This window comes from Poecilia latipinna, unplaced genomic scaffold, assembly GCF_001443285.1.
Source record: "Poecilia latipinna isolate Pla-1442-1.1 unplaced genomic scaffold, P_latipinna-1.0 Scaffold563, whole genome shotgun sequence".
NCBI classification, from domain to species: Eukaryota; Metazoa; Chordata; class Actinopteri; order Cyprinodontiformes; family Poeciliidae; genus Poecilia; species Poecilia latipinna.
Window position 1 is genome coordinate 32,135 of NW_015113179.1, and position 16,293 is coordinate 48,427.

Here is a 16,293-nt window from a genome sequence, read left to right on the forward strand (position 1 = left end):
CCATTGGAAAAGGTCAGGGGTCAAGTAAATACAATAAATTAAGATTATTTGTCATCAAGTTTGAATTTAAAAAGATGAACAGAAAAATCTCTAAACGTTGGAATCTGAAGAGGGAAAGTCGCAGGTTTCTCCAAAAGCAGGAAAAAACTGCTGAGTTACTCAAGTTTTAAAATCTTCCATAGTTAAAGTAACTAAACTGACCTGAGCATGAAGCGGCCATGTTTGATTGGAAAAGCAGTGAAAACATTATAGTTAGCTGGAATTGCTAACAGTAGTTAGCCGGTCCGTTTGGCGTTCACATTCAAACCAAACCCAGACCGAGGTTTGTAGGACCAGAGGTCAGAGGTCGGCTAGCGTTCACACCTCACCAACTGAACCGGACTTTGACTAGGCAGGTGGACTGGAGTCGGGCTGAAGTGGACTGGGCTGGTGGAGAGCTAGCTTAGTGTTTCCCAGCCCTGGTCCTCAAGGCCCACTGTCCTACATGAGGTTTCCCTGCTTTAATGTGCCTGGTTCAACTGATTGCCGTTCAGCAAACGCCTGTTAATCAGTCATCGATTGAAATCACCTGGTCTAAAGCAAGGAAATACCTAAAACATGCAGGGCAGTGAGCCTGAAGGACCAGGCTGGGAAACACTGCATTGAGCTGCTCATCAAAAGTTACACCGCTGCCAGAAAATCACTTGCAGGTTCCTGTGAATCTAAGAAGGGATCAAACTCCAGACTGACACCAAAACGTTCTGGGAGCACCAGGAAGGGCAGCAGCACAAAGCATGTTGTGTTTTAGCTTACAGCATGGTTACATGTCTTCTGCTGAAGAGACGGAAATGAATAAGGAAGTGGAGAAACTCTGGACACTGAAGAAGAACCTGGAGAAGAAATCCTTCAGTCTGCCTGACCTCAGAGAGTTTTCTTCAGAGCAGAGTGACTACGGTATTTATAGCAGTGGGTAGGAGAGGAAAACCTCAGATTTGTGTCCAAACGGGCCGTGAGAAAAGTCTGGCTGTGAAAACATAAAGTGCTGGTTCCAGTGAAGGACGGCGGCTCTGAGTGAAACCACATCAGCAGCGGGCCGGAGGCTGGACACTGCGGACGCTCACTGACCTTGGAAGGTTTATCTGTTTTTATTTTGGCGTCAGTCCATTCATCGCCTGGCTGGTCGGGCTGCGGAGCGGCGACTGCAGCTCGGTTGGTTTGGGGTTTCAGGCGGCTGCAGGGGAGAAACTCTGCAGATTTGATTCACTGGGAGGGAATGGAGGAGGAATCAGGAGATATGAGAGGAAATGTGGTGTGGATGTTGTTATGTGAGCTGAATGTGATTTTACTCTGACCGGAGGGGAGCATGTGGTCACAGACTCATATTCTGCTTCTGAAATATCACCCAAAACATCACAGTCTGTAAAATACTCACAAACCTTTTACATGTCTTCGTTTGCTCTCCCTGTGAAGGTACTGGAAGTTATTAAGAACAATAATTCATAAGATTCATCACTTTCTGTCAGACGGCCTGAAAGTCCAGGATAAATCAGCAGGATGTGGTTTTCACTGACCGACCCGTTTCTGTTTCCTGACAGTCACTGGTCACGTTTTCTTCCAGAACCTCGTCCTGTCTGGGTTTGATCTGACATTATCAGAAGCATTTCCGTCTTCCAACATCTTCTGTGGCTGAATCAGAAAATGTCTTGAGTTTGAGCCGAGATTTCCAGAACTCGTCCTGCTGCTACCTGTTGGCCCAAACTCAGGTTGGGTCAATAAGGCAGCCAGCAGTCGCTGGGTAGACCAGAGGATCGATCATCTGCTGCAGCTGATCTAACCGTCCCGCTGGGAGAATCGCTGTGCACCAGGAAGGAAGGACTGGACCGGAGGACCGACGACCCAAACGCAGCAGCCCGTCCGTTTCTGGGTTCCTGTGAGATTCTGCTGCTGCAGCCAGAAGATGAGCTGATGAGGACAGACAACCTGGGCTCAGACACCAGGTGAGATTACTGCAACAACTGGAGCAGAACCAGGTGAGCAGCCGGGCCAAAGGTTACCCTAACCTCTAACCCCTAAACCCTAACAGGTGTCATCATGCTACATAATCTGAGAAATCCAGACTCAGAATCACTGATGAGCCTAAAGCCAGCAGCAGGTAGACAGGTGAGAGGAGAGCAGTCTCCACCCACTGGTCACATGATCAGTGTTTGTTTCCTCCTGCCTGCTGATGTGGAGCAGCTTTTATCCAAACTGGAGAGGCATGGAAAGGCTGTGTAAAAAAGTCAGTGCACTCCCGCTGCTTCCCAAAGGGAAAGTAGAAACCAGTGGACTGGTTTCATTGGTTCCGTCCGGAGCCTTTTGTTCATGTTTCTGGTGAATCTGACGTACCGTCACTAACAGCATAAATGGTTTTAAACTGAACTGCACCAGCAGGAGATGAAACCTAAAGGCGAACCCGTCCAGTTCTGTGGCATTTAAACCCATTTATTTAGATTTTTAGTTATTTATGGTCCGGGAACTGTTTCTAAAAATGACATCATCTCTCCCGGTGCACCGCCTTGCCTCGACCAGCAGAGGCCGCTGCGCCGCCTGGACGCTGACGTCATGTGACGTACAAGGAAGAGTGAAAACAGCACAACAAACCAGCAGGCAGCTAACCTCCGTTAAACTGGAGGTTACCAGGAGGAGCTGGACCCAGCTGCAGTTCGGCGGTTCGGTTCGGAAACGACAGGAAAGGTGAGTCAGAACCATGTGATCCATTACTTGTTAGCCTGTTGCCATAACTCTCATTTTGACCGTTTTTACGCTCATCAGTACTCAGGTCACGTGTTTAAGATCCATTTAAATTGAAGCTAATTTAAAGGATTAAATCCAAAATGTTCCGCCTCAGCGGACTCATATTTTCCATCCATAATCTGTGATTTTAATCTGTCGGGATGATGCAGATCATGTCAGCACAGGAACCGAACTGTGTAGAAAATACTCCGTCTAATGATCAGCAGAACCGGGAAGTTCTGGTTTTCTTCATGGACTCTGGTTCCGGCTCAGCTGGCTGCAAGAAGTTCTCTCTGCTCACTTTCAGTTCCTCTGGGAGCTGCTTTCATTTCGGTCCCCATCCCAGACCTTCCTCTGACGTCACCAACACCTCCAAGAAGCTCCTCCCCCTCTTTCTCCTCCTCTATCTCCTCCTCTGTCCCCCTCTATATCCTCCGTCCTCCTCTATCTCCTCTTCTGTCCCCCTCTATCTCCTCCGTCCTCCTCCCACATCGTCTGTCCAACATCCTGAGCGTCTCCTCCTTCTGCAGGACGTCCATCTGGAGGCCCAGATTTTACTGGTTGGGACAAATATGGGCAGATCTGACAGATGGTGGGACAGACAGATCTGTCCAACCAACAATTTGTCCATCTTTTTTGACCATCTGTCCATCTTTTCATCCATCTTTTTTTCCATCCATGTTGAAGTTTGAACTGAGCTCTGACACCTGTCTCAGAGGACGGAGACGTTTGGTCATGTGGACATGTCTGCTGCGTCCCACTGATTTTATAATCTTCATTTCTGTTAATGCTGTAGCTAAATTAGAGGGAGACGTCTCCGGGCCGGTCCAATGTCCTCCGGCTGTCGCCCCCAGTCCCCGGCCGTAGCGAAGACGGAGGTAGCGGTGGAGGGAGAGTGCCCCCTGCTGGCCGCCACCTTCGCCTACTGGGACAACATCCTGGGGCCGCGCGTGCGGCACATGTGGGCGCCGCGCGGCGAGCAGCCGATGGCGCTGAGCGACGGCGAGGTCACCTTCCTGGCCAACCACACGCTGAACGGAGAGATCCTGCGCAGCGCCGAGTGCGGCGCCGTGGACGTCAAGTTCTTCGTCCTGGCAGAGAAAGGTGTCATCATCGTGTCTTTGATCTTTGACGGCGAGCTGAAGGGTGACAAGAACACGTGCGCCCTGTCCGTCATCCTGCCGCAGACCGAGCTGGCCTTCTACCTGCCGCTGCACGCCGCCTGCGTGGAGCGGCTCACACACGGCATTCGCAAGGGACGCATCTGGATGCAGAAGGTTTGGAGAGAGCTATAGTGCTAGCTGCCTGTAAATACTGTGCTGCTTTAGCGCTTTAGCGTCAACTTCAGCTCAGTACCATGTTACTTGTCTCTGAGTCGATGTTAAGTTTCTCTCCATCGTCCATAAACCGGGTCAGAACCAGGTTGCTGTGTGAAGCTCATGGTTTCTTGCTCCCTCTAACAATCAGGGCTACAACATCATCTCAGTGCTGAGCCTGGAGATTGCCCCCATCATGGAGCTGCTGGCCTCCATGAAGTCTCACTGCGTGCCTGAGGAAATAGACGTAAGCTGAGATCTGCTGCTTGGTTTTATTTTCTAGCATTTAAATCAGGTTTTCTCTGATCTGGACGGTTTGTTTCCTGCGAAGCAGATTAGAGACACCGTGCTAAACGATGACGACATCGGGGACAGCTGCCATGAGGGCTTCCTCCACAAGTAAGCAGGCTGCCTCAGCCCAATGGAGACAGATGACGAACAATGGTCGTTTAACACCCGTCAGTCGCCTGATGATGAGCGATGGCGCTTTCCTACCTCGGCTTCTCCCCAGAGAAACCGAGACGGAGGATTCACCCGCTAGTGAGCAGGAGGGCAGCTTTACAGCTTTAAATGGGCACAGCTGAGAGGATTTGTGGGCTCGGCCTCCTGTGATGATTTAAAAAGTCATTTCAAAGCGTCTTTTAGCTCCAGACTGGCATTAACAGCAGGACAAGACCAAATATGTGACCATAGGAGACCAGCCTGAGATGACTTGTTCCTTTGCTCCGTACGTCCAGATCCCCAGACTCACTGACTGCAGTTAGGACTGTAGAATGGTTCATTTGATCAGCAGAGCTAATTGGATACTAACTGGCTCTAATTTTTAAGCATTTGTTTTCCAGAGCCATCAGCTCCCATCTGCAGACATGCGGCTGTTCCGTCGTGGTCGGAAGCAACCCAGAGAAAGTAAACAAGGTGGGTTTACTGGAACCAACCACAGCACCGGGCTCACCCCTACTAACCTGCTAACAACACAGCTAATTTAAATACCATGTTAGTGTGGGACCTTACTGCTAGCTTCTGCTAAACATAATTTTAGAATAGCACTAGCCTTTGCTAACTATCATGTTATCGAGTGCTTTGGCATTAGCTTTTGTGAAATGCTATGTTAGTATAGCGCTTTAGTGTTAGCTTCTGCTAAACACCATCTTAGAATAGCCCTTCAGTTGTAGCTTACACAAAATACTATGTTGGTAAAATACTTTAGGGTTAGCCTCCACCAAATGCTATTTTGGTATAGCGCTTTATTGCTAGCTTTCACAGTGTAAGTGTATCACATTAGTAGAAGTATTATGTATGACTGGTGCCTTAGCATAGCACAGCTAGCTTTTTAGTTAGCAGTGCTGTGTAAACCTGATGAGAAGCTCATGCTGCAGTTTGTCCCTCTGAATATGAAAGTTTATTCTGAGCTAATCAGCTGCTTTAATGGCTCCAAACAGCAAAAATGAGAACGCTGACAGTGTGAAACGTTGTTCTGCTGATGCTAGCACATATCCTAGCAGCCGAGCCAAACTGGACCCAGGTGGTTCTGGATGGATCTGGAGACTTAAAAACCTCTGAGTGGATATTCCTCCAGTTTTCTGAGGTTCTGCTCGTGTGTCGCCAGATCGTCCGGACGCTCTGCCTGTTCTTGACTCCAGCTGAGAGGAAGTGTTCCCGCCTCTGCCGGGCCAGCTCCTCCTTCAAGTACGACACGGGTCTGTTCGTCCAGGGACTCCTGAAGGTATCTGCCGGCGCCGCGTGGTTCTGCGGGTCCGCTTTGACCCGCTGTCTGACGCTGCCGCTCTCTGCTTCCAGGACTCCACCGGCAGCTTCGTGCTGCCGTTCCGCCAGGTGCTGTATGCGCCGTACCCGACCACGCACATCGACGTGGACATCAACACCGTGAAGCAGATGCCGCCGTGCCACGAACACACCTTCAACCAGCGGCGCTACATGCGCTCTGAGCTCAACGCGCTGTGGAAGACCGACAGCGAGGACGACATCCCGCCGGAAACCGTGATCTACACAGACGAAACCTTCACCCCGGACCTGTAAGCTCACCCTAAGCCCCGCCCCCGGGTGTTTATTTGATAGGCAGCCAATGAGATGTTCCTCCTTCATTTCCCAGGAACATCTTCCAGGATGTCCTGCATACCGACACGTTGGTCAGATCCTTCATAGACGAGGTGAGAAGTTTAACCCTGTAATTCTCAGACTGGAGGGTTTAGCTGAAAAACATAAACTTTTTCTAACGGTTGATATCCATAATTATTGATTAGTCTTTTCTTTTAAATATCTGAAGTATAGCCACAGTTTTCATTCCACGCCATCATTTTTATTGAGGAGTTATGAAGCACGATGGAGAAACACGAAACTGCTGCTGCAAGTTAGTCAGCAGGCTGTTGCTAGGAAACCAAAGAGTGAGTGAGTTGGTTGATTCCACCAACCTACCTTATCTTGCTATGAGAGGTTGAGCGGTTCTTTCCTCTGCCTACATCTCCCAGAATGCTGTGCGGTTCTGGATTCTGGATTGGATATATATTTTATATATTGAATATTGTATCAGATTTACTATCTATTGATACTGATCACACGTCCATCCATGTTCTTCCGGCCTTTTCCCATTGGGGTCAGAAGTGGTGCTTGTCTCCCGCTGTCAACAGGTGAGAGGCGGGGACACCTGGACAGGTCACCAGTCCATCACCAGGGCAACACAGAGACAGACAGGACAAACAACCATGCACACACACTCACACCTAAGAAAAATTTAGAGAGACCAATAAACCTGACAGTCATGTTTTTGGACTGTGGGAGGAAGAATCCACCATACACAAGGGGAACATGCTAACGCCATGCTAACGCCTTGCTGCAAAGCAACAGTGCTGCCAATTGCTCCACTGTCACAATAGACGTAATCACATTTCTATTGTGACATATATTACTATTAATTGATTGAAATTAACTGTAGTTGATAAAATAAATTTAACCTGCAGGAGTCAGAAACCATGTTTCCTCCAGAAAACCAACTAACCCGGTATTTAGCTAGGTGGCATTTAGCTTAGTGGTAGTTAGCTTACCCGGTAAAGGTAATTTTATTGCCTGCTCTAATCGCCATGGCAACACTGGCCTGACCTGTTGTGAAGGGCAGGAAGCAGAAGCTGCTGCCAAGCAAACAGAAACGGTTTGATGTGTTGAACTGAATAATTGAGGTGCTGCTGCGGCTTTCCTCCAGGTGTTCCTGCTGAAGCCCGGCCTGGCCCTCAGGAGCGCCTACCTGGCCCAGTTCCTGCTGCTGCTGCACCGCAAGGCGCTCACGCTGCTCAAGTACATCGAGGACGAGACGTAAGGGGCCGCACGGTGGGGGCAGCATCATGCTGTGGGCACGCCTGAAACCCGGCAGGACGATGACCTGTGAACCTGGTGGGGTGTATCACCTCTGACCAGGGGTCCAAAGTGCGGCTCGTGGGCCATTTTTTGGCCCTTAGGCTGATGTTTTTGCGACCCAATCCAGATTTGTTCCCCAGCATCTGAAGTCGTAAATAAAAACCTTTTGGTTTTAAATCAGGACAAACGGATCAGAAACAAACATGAATTTGTCACCAGTAGAAATTATTGATCTTTAGTTATTGAATATATATTAAGCTGATCAAACCGAGCTGGCCTCTGTTCACAGGCAGAAAGGGAAGAAGCCGTTCCGGGCCCTCCGGAACCTGAAGGCGGACCTGGACCTGAAGGCCGAGGGGGACCTGAACATTGTCATGGCGATGGCCGAGAAACTGAGGGCGGGGCTTCACTCCTTCGTGTTCGGGAAGCCGTTCTACACCAGCATGCAGGAGAGAGACGTGCTCATGAGCTTCTGACCCCACCGGGTCGAACTGGGTTCAGAACCAGATTTAACCGGGTCGGACTGGGTGCGGAACCAGATTTAACTGGGTCGGACCGGGTTCTGGTCCACTTTTCGGACCACTGGTCCTGACTGAAATTGTTGACTTCCTTTGTCTCCAGGAACCAGAACTCAGTCTGATAACTTGGATTTAAACTGATATTTATTTTAAATGTGCTGAAGTTGTGAGACAACTGGAGCTTTTTAATATTTTATAATCATGAATAATTTAAATTATGACGAGTTATTAAACTCCGGCTCAACTCTGAGCCAAAAATTTAAAGTTTATAGAAGATAAATCAGCAAATCTGCTGAGATGTAAAGCTTCACGCTCTGTTCTGCCTTTGTCTGATTGGCTGTCAGGGTTCTCTGCCTTTCTTTGATTGGCTGTCGGGGTTCTCTGCCTTTCTTTGATTGGCTGTTTTATGTAGTTTTATTTTTCGATCTTTTTCTCAACTGTTTCTGTTTTCTGCACATCAGCTAGAAACGTTTCAGAAATAAAAGTTAAAACATCTGAACTGTTTCCTTCCTTTGTAGCTGAACTGAATCCATACATCCAACCAACCAGCCTTTCAGTCATTTAATTTTTTAACTTTTCTCCAGTTCAGTCCTCACTGGTTGTGGTTTCCACACAGAACAAGAATCTCTGAATGTAGAATTCCAGTTAGAGGTTAAAACATAAAACTCATCAGTAATGAAACTGCAGATTTCCCATCATCCCTGGCGGTCAGGAATATTTGCATGAATCAGGATTGTCTGAGGATTAAAGATGGCAGAATATGAACCCGGTGTCCCTAAAGAGCCGCGTTAAAAGCGCCTCACCTTCCATAACAGCTTGAGTATAATTACATTTCCTCTGAGATCCTTCAGTGCTGCATATTTAAACTAAGACGAGCTGCTAATTATATAGAAAGTCTGCAGCAGCGACGTCCTTCAGGAGTTCAGCAGGCAGAAAGCTGCTAATGCTGTTAGCGTTGCTCAGAGCTGGACATCCGTCTGTCCGTCAGGGAGCTGGCCGGGTCTGAAGGACAACTTTGCTGCTTACAAGTTTAACAAACACCAGCTCTAAGTCCTCCTGCAGATGGACAGCCCAAAGATAGCGCCCAAATGCATTTAGGAGAATTTAAACTTCCTCGGGGGACAGCAGCCTCAGCCTGGTACAGAGAAAACACTTATTAATTAAAGCACTAAGTTCAGGTTGTGATTCAGATTAGTTTAAAAAGTTTATCTCTAAGGAAAACCAGCAGAGGGTCGAGTCGCTGCAGCATTCTCCTGGACCAGCAGGGAGCGACAGAGGACAATCCCTCATTCTCAGCATGCATGGAGCGACAGCAGAGAGAAAAAACTCTGAGGCACTTCAGAGCACAACATCCATATTTTCAAAAATAAATCACTAAAGACAGAAAATACTTGCTATATAATGAATACAGGAGTATATTGGTATCACTGCTGCCACCACCTGTTTTGGAGGGGAACTGTTGTTCCCCTCCAAAGGGGACTTTGCACGACTCTGGAACAAGCTATGCTAAATAACTAAAGTTACTTTAGTTATTTAGAAGATGATGAAATTATCTAGAATGAGTTTAAAATGTTTACAATAGTTTTGTACAGTTAGGATTTTAAAAATAAATATATTTCTGGAATAAAATAATCAGTTTACAAAATGTTATGTTTGAAATAAAGTCAAAATGCTAAGAAGAAAATTAAATTAACATTCAAAAAAACTAAAAACATCCTGATTAAGTTAAACTTTAGTTAAAGGTGTAATGTCTCACAAACATTAAATGTGTGGAATATTAATAAGTCTAATATTTATCATAAGGTCAAAATCTGAAAAATAAAAACCAAAATTTTCTGAATATGTTCAAGTCAAAACCTTTATAAAAGAAGAATTTTCTGGAATAAGGTCAACTTGTCTGTAAATGAATTTCTTCACTTTGTAGATTAAATGAAAAATCTCCAGTGTTTACTCTTTAAATCACGTTTCTTTGAGGTTAAATATCAAAACAACCTTCCTTTAATCCCATCGTCCAAAAACGATCGCGTTAATAGGTAGAAAATCCGAAGTGAGCGTGGATTTAACCAAGCTTGTATTTGATTGGTTAACTTCTGAACGGCTACTTTTTCTTGATTGGCCAGTTGTGTGACAGCTCGGGTAAGAACAGGAAGAAACGCTCAGTGGCGTACAGCCGTGTAAATAGTGAACAGAGGATGCTAGGTGTGGAGTCCGACAGAAGGGCGGCTGCTGCTGGTTGACTGGAGCCAGGATGAGACCTCCTGCCGTACCAGGAGTTTTACGGTAGGCCGCTTTCAGTAATGGAGCTCGTTGTGTGTGGGAAGAACGGGAGAAGCCAGTAGGCGCGGCCTGCTTCGTTAGCAGGCTAGTGGCTAGCCCTATTGCTAACGATGTTGGAGAGACTTAAAAGCTGTGGAGCTGAAACGGAACCGCCAGGTGGTTCTGGACGGGTTCGCTGGGCTTTAGACTCACGTTTTTACTTGTGTCTTCATAAAATGCGCTGCATGTGGTTCGTTTTGGCTTGCAGTTCAGCAGAATAAGGAATTAGTACAGAATTGGCGCTCTGGATGGAAATGTCTAGTTCATGTTTTTGTCTTGTTTACACCCAGTCTAGATATCAGAACTGTTTATATCCCGAACTGTCCAGTTCTGGTTCGGTCAGAGAGGCGGAGATCGGTCCAGAGAGCGCCGAAGTTGGCTTCTGAATCGCTGCTTCAGTAAAGGGCTGTTCCGCATATTTAAGCTGCCTTTAATCAGCTAAAATCTGAAATACTTGGACGGATCAAACCGGGGTGCATAATTCTACACTTCGAAACCCAATTCATGATTCATTTGTCTTTATTCTTTCTCTAAAATAAGTAAACAAATGACCATAGTGTTGAAATTGTGCTTTTCGTAATTTAAAAAACAATGTTTAATCCAGGCTTGGCTAGTGGTGAATATACACTGTAATCCAGTTATAGTAGCAGTACGTATATGTGTTTTTACTCAAAAGTTAAAAACTAGCCTGTCCAAGAAATTACTCAAGATTTTAAAAAGTAATTGGTAAAGAAAAGCAACTAAAATAAATGAATACAAACAAATAATATAATTACAAAACAGATTTTAATGAGAAGAAACACTTTTTCATATTCATTCTTCCAATATAAACTTATGAAAGTCACACTTGGTATATACAGTAGTGTATATATTTTAGAATACGCTACTTTCAGAAATAATATATAGTCTTTACCATATTCAGAGATTTTACTGAAGATTTGTGATGTTTCATTACAGCGTAATGGCTCCATAAACATAAACACTGCTCCTGTAAAACATTTCCATGTGAAATAAACTTCTTCAGGGCGCCAGAGATCTGTGACTGGTCTCATTTAGCTGCACACAAACTGCATTTAATCATACTTCGAATTTACTGGTATCTTTTTTTAAACGCTCATGAACAAAACGATGTAGAAAATGGTTAAAAAAAATTCAACAATGTTGTCAGTTTTTTAAACATCACCAAACTAGAACTGATCAAAATTCTTATGATTTTAATAGATTTTTCACGATAAATGATCCATTTGAAACTCGTGGTTTAAAACCCTGAAATTGATCTGAACTAACCTAAAAACATCAGATCAGCTTGAATTGGTGTTTTTAAGGCTGAGTGATGAATTAAGGTTTGATAATTTTTAGTGTTTTAGATTTTAGTTCATCATCCAGCTTCCTGATGGAGTAAAATCAGACGCTAACTTCAGAGTACGTTACTGTAGGCCGAAGGTAACAGTTGTCAGTAAAACTGAAACGGTGAGTTTACCTGAGCTGACAGGTTACAGGTGAGTCACCAGAGCGGCACTTTATTCCGAAAAGCTTCAGAAGCTGAACGGGCCTTACAGGAAGCTCTACAAGGAAGTGACTGGGTCACTGACAGAGAAGGCAGCAGATTTTTCTAATACTAAATAAAAACATAAATTTCCTCTAGTAAAGATAAACACCAACAGGTAACAGATTTGGTAATGTGTTGAAAATTGATTATCAAATCTGGATAAATTTAACATCTAAAATCTGTTAAAGAATTTAAAAAGGGTACATTTTTCATCTGAAATGCAAAATATATATTTTTTGGATATTTTTGGCTTAATTATTGCTCTGAATAAATTAAATTTTTCAGCAGATTGCGTTTTTGAGTCTGTACACTCCAGTTAGCAATTTATTGATTACTAAATTAGTTGATCATTTCAGTAATAAATCTGATGGTCAGAAGTGAAAAACCTCCAAGAATGGTTCCTGCTTTACCATCATATAATCACTCATTCATTTATTATAGACTCATTAATACCCTGAAGTTTAATAAACTTCAAAGTATTAATTCTGAATATTCTGAGTATTAATTAATTAATTCAAGTCAATAAAGCATTGATTTGAATTAATTAATGTTTTTATGGTGTGTCAGAACCGACTCGATTTAATTCTCCTTTTTCAGCTTCGTCATCACATTGATTTCCTGTCTGAAGACACTTTGAGTCTTAAATAGGAAAGTAAAAATGGAAACAATGCTTTTATTAATTCATTAAAATCCCATGTTCAAACATTAAAGTCTCATAACAATTATTGGTACAACTAATAATAAAAACATAAAACTAAACCAGTTTAACTTTCTACCTTCCTTTAAGTGGATATGAGTGTTTTTAGAAACTGCTCACTTGTAGACCTTCCTGTTTCTGTGGGGAAGAAATATGACGTGACACGGCAACCTGTCTCTCTGCAGCAGCATGTTGTCCTCTAAACGGTTAGAAATGAAAATAATCCCCAAAGCTCAGAGAACGTCATTAAAAATGTCTCATAATGACGCGGAGACGACCGCTGTCCTGCTCACCTTGTTACTCTTGGACAGCTTTGATGTGTAACCGTGGCAACAAGGTATTGTTTTCACAACCAGGAGCAGCTGATGAGCATCACACATGACACCTGAACTCTGACCCCAAACCTCAGAGGAGTTGAAGTCCTGCCAACATGAACCATTTGTCCAAGCAGAACTGGACTCTTACTGGTCAGACTGGACTCGCACCGAGCTTCTGAGCAGCAAACGCTCTGAAATGAGGAAACTCGTGTCCATTACCAGGCATGGTGGAGGATATGTGACGCTGGGGGCCTGGCACCCTGACTGGATGGGCCACCATCAGGTTCAGAAGCTCTGCAGTAGATGACTCAAGATGGACGCCATGGTCACAAAGGAAAATCTCTATCTAAAGTTTAAAATGTTTATGATTCATACTTTGGTGTCAAATCATGCATAACTGGACCGACCCACAGAAATCATATTTACTGATAATTCTTTTATTTTTCAACATGGCCACCATAGCTGTCATGGAAAATACATTTTTGCACAAAATTCACCAGTTAGATGGATGCTTGGTGTCAAATCACAGTCGGCGTATTTTGAACCATAAAAAAACATTTTATATTTTCTTGCTCTTGTTTCCTTTTTCTGGTGGAAGTTTTTAAAAATGGCCGCCATGGTGGAAGAAAATATCAGCAGCCACAGCTGACCTAAAAGTTAGCTTCACTAATTCACTGTACAAGAATCTTAGCTATCCTAATGTTAAACTACTACATACATAAAACATTAGCTGAAGCTAATCCATAACTAATTAGCTTAAGCTAATGCTAACCGCTAAGTCATCTGTCTCTCTTCTTCTTCTCCTTCCAGCTGACTCGCTAACAGCAAAATCCTCAGTTTCTGATTCTGCTGCATTTTATCACTTTAAAGTTGAATGAACAGGATGACCAAAGAGGAAACATTTGATGAGACATAAAGTTATGAAAATGGGGAAAATTTTATGCAATAATTGGTTGAAAAGGCTCAAATGACAGCCATCTTGAAATTCAAGTGGCTAATGGGAAAGATGAAGAAAAGTACAACCTACTAGCATGCTGACGTTTATGCTTGTATCCATGACTGAAACTCATTCTTACAGTGATCAGCTGCTTTATGACTCAGTTGTTTCCATGATCCTGTCCAACTAGTCCAATCCAGGGGGTCAACAGGTGAAACGACACGAATCTGACCTAAAGTGAGGCGCTGCTTTGTTTCTCCAGCAGCCGTTCTCTGGTGCTGCTGATGTTGATCCTAAAAGCTGAAAACCTTCTTCTCTTTTTTTCTCCTCCCCACTTGGATTATGTTAGGTGTTGGAAATCAGATCCACAGGTAGAAACAGGACTTCATTGTTCCTCTAATAGCTTTAGCATCAGTCCTGCTTGCTATTTTTAAGGGAAGAAAGCTCATTTGGTGCATGTTTGCTTTGATTTGTAGTTTTCTGCTGCTGCCTGAGAGCCTGTAGCCATGGATGATCAAGGCTCTAACAATACCTCCTTCCTCAACTACGAGGATCTGGAGACCTACCTGAACCGGCACAACTCCAAGTTCATCTGGCTGCTCGTTGGTAAGAGACTCATTGCAACCTTTATGGAAAATATTACACCTTTAAAATGCTCCTTTAAAGGTGCAACTGCTTCTGTAACTAGACTTACAGAAGCAGTTCCTAGCAAAAGCATTCACAGCTGTTTAATTGGACTGGACAGTGAGCCGCTGTTAGCTTAGCGGCCGGCGCATTAGCAGTGAGCCGCTGTTAGCTTAGCGTCCGGCGCATTAGCAGTGAGCTGCTGTTAGCTTAGGGGCCGGCGCATTAGCAGTGTGCTGCCGTTAGCTTAGGGGCCGGCGCGTTAGCAGTGAGCTGCTGTTAGCTTAGCGGCCGGCGGTGAGGTGTGTGGTGTGACTGATGTCGTGTTTTCCTTGTTTCAGCCACCATTCTGTCCTGTGGATGGATCATCTATTTAACTTATTACAACTCTCGCAACATCGGCCTCTTCCTCACCCTCATCATCAACCGACTTTACAAGGGAGGCTACATTCACATCGGTATGTTGGACAGGAAATGGCTCCGGCTGGAGGAAAGCATAGGCCCAGACCAACTTCCTGTTTCTGAGAAGCACTTCCTGTTTGCTGTCACAACATGTTGGGATAATATGACCTGAGGAGCTGCTGATGTGTTTATGTATTTAAAGGGCCGGCATCATGTAAAATCAACTTGTCTCGCATTGTGTTATTCCTTCATCTATAGCATTCCTGCAGTGTTGCTTGGAGAGATCCTTTAATCTCCATGGCAACCGTTCAGCTGCATTACTCCTGGGTGAACCCAGCTCCGCCTTTGAGACTATATATATATATATATATATATATATATATATATATATATTTATATATTTGTTTGTTTTTTCCAATATTTCTTCTAACAGTCACTCATTATGACAGTTTAACATGCGAAAGAACCTGTTTTAATTTTATGTTCTGGGCCAGGTAGAAATTGGCTTCCTGCTGCAGAACCGGGTCAGGAGCCGTTGGGTTTCCAGGTGGCCTCTCTGTGTGGTTGTCATGGTAACCTGATGTTTGTCGCTCCGCAGGTTCGTTCTCCTTCTCTGTGCTGTCGGGGAAAGTCATGTTCAGAGACGTTTACTACATCAACCAGGACATGTCCATCAGGTCACCTGATCTCTGCTGCTGCTCTTTATCTCTCCGTCTCCATGGCGACCACGCCTCCTCCTCATTGGCTGCTCTCTGTGTTGCAGGATCCAGGATGGCTTCCTCATATTTCGCTGGTGGAAAATGTATAACCCAAAACAAAAGCAGCATGGTGAGTTCAGCTGCTGAAATGTTCAATCATTTAATCACTAAGTGAATTACAGTAAGCTTAATAATTTCCATTCTGATCAATATTTGAAGGATGCTTTGTTGGCAGAAACATCATAATCAATTTTATTGTTTTGGTTGGAAGTGGTTTTTATTTCAGTTATTTATAATTATGAAATTTTGATTTATTTTAGTAACAATAAATTCCCATTAATGATGGTTAAAAATCCCTAAAACTCAGGATTATATTTGACTATTTTTCATCACTGTTTGTTTTTATAACGGACCATCAGAGTCCCCTGGGCGTCCTCTGGGTGTCCTCTGGGTGTCCCCTGGGCGTCCCCTGGGCGTCCTCTGGGTGTCCCCTGGGCGTCCTCAGGGTGTCCCCTGGGCGTCCCCTGGGTGTCCCCTGGGCGTCCTCTGGGTGTCCCCGGGGCGTCCTCAGAGTGTCCCCGGGGCGTCCTCTGGATGTCCCCTGGGCGTCCTCAGAGTGTCCCCTGGGCGTCCCCTGGGCGTCCCCTGGGCGTCCTCTGGGTGTCCCCTGGGCGTCCTCTGGGTGTCCCCGGGGCGTCCTCAGAGTGTCCCCGGGGCGTCCTCTGGATGTCCCCTGGGTGTCCTCAGAGTGTGCTCTGGATGTCCCCTGGGCGTCCCCTGGGCGTCCTCAGGATGTCCCCTG

General features: G+C 45.0%; 2 protein-coding genes across 3 annotated transcripts in view; both read left to right on the forward strand.

The window, feature by feature from the left end:
• The first annotated feature begins 2,574 nt into the window (after nucleotides 1-2,574).
• On the forward strand, nucleotides 2,575-8,369 carry c9orf72 (C9orf72-SMCR8 complex subunit). Of its 2 annotated transcripts, none has more exons than XM_015041691.1 (10): nucleotides 2,575-2,712; nucleotides 3,548-4,028; nucleotides 4,219-4,314; nucleotides 4,399-4,466; nucleotides 4,910-4,982; nucleotides 5,674-5,790; nucleotides 5,865-6,100; nucleotides 6,178-6,235; nucleotides 7,282-7,391; nucleotides 7,723-8,369. In XM_015041691.1, the coding sequence occupies exons 2-10, from the start codon at nucleotides 3,582-3,584 to the stop codon at nucleotides 7,907-7,909; spliced, it is 1,392 nt and encodes a 463-aa protein (XP_014897177.1). In that variant the 5' UTR covers nucleotides 2,575-2,712; nucleotides 3,548-3,581; the 3' UTR covers nucleotides 7,910-8,369. The 2 variants fall into 2 exon arrangements, with proteins under 2 accessions (XP_014897177.1, XP_014897179.1); XM_015041693.1 differs by having other exon boundaries at nucleotides 2,577-2,712; nucleotides 4,402-4,466.
• Nucleotides 8,370-10,038: 1,669 nt separating this feature from the next.
• kiaa1109 (KIAA1109 ortholog) overlaps nucleotides 10,039-16,293 on the forward strand; it is an 84,961-nt gene continuing 78,706 nt past the window's right edge. The window contains exons 1-5 of the mRNA XM_015041703.1: nucleotides 10,039-10,231; nucleotides 14,244-14,373; nucleotides 14,733-14,849; nucleotides 15,392-15,470; nucleotides 15,557-15,621. Coding sequence (XP_014897189.1) covers nucleotides 14,274-14,373; nucleotides 14,733-14,849; nucleotides 15,392-15,470; nucleotides 15,557-15,621 — 361 coding nt within the window. The 5' untranslated portion in view covers nucleotides 10,039-10,231; nucleotides 14,244-14,273. The remainder of the gene's footprint in view (nucleotides 10,232-14,243; nucleotides 14,374-14,732; nucleotides 14,850-15,391; nucleotides 15,471-15,556; nucleotides 15,622-16,293) is intronic.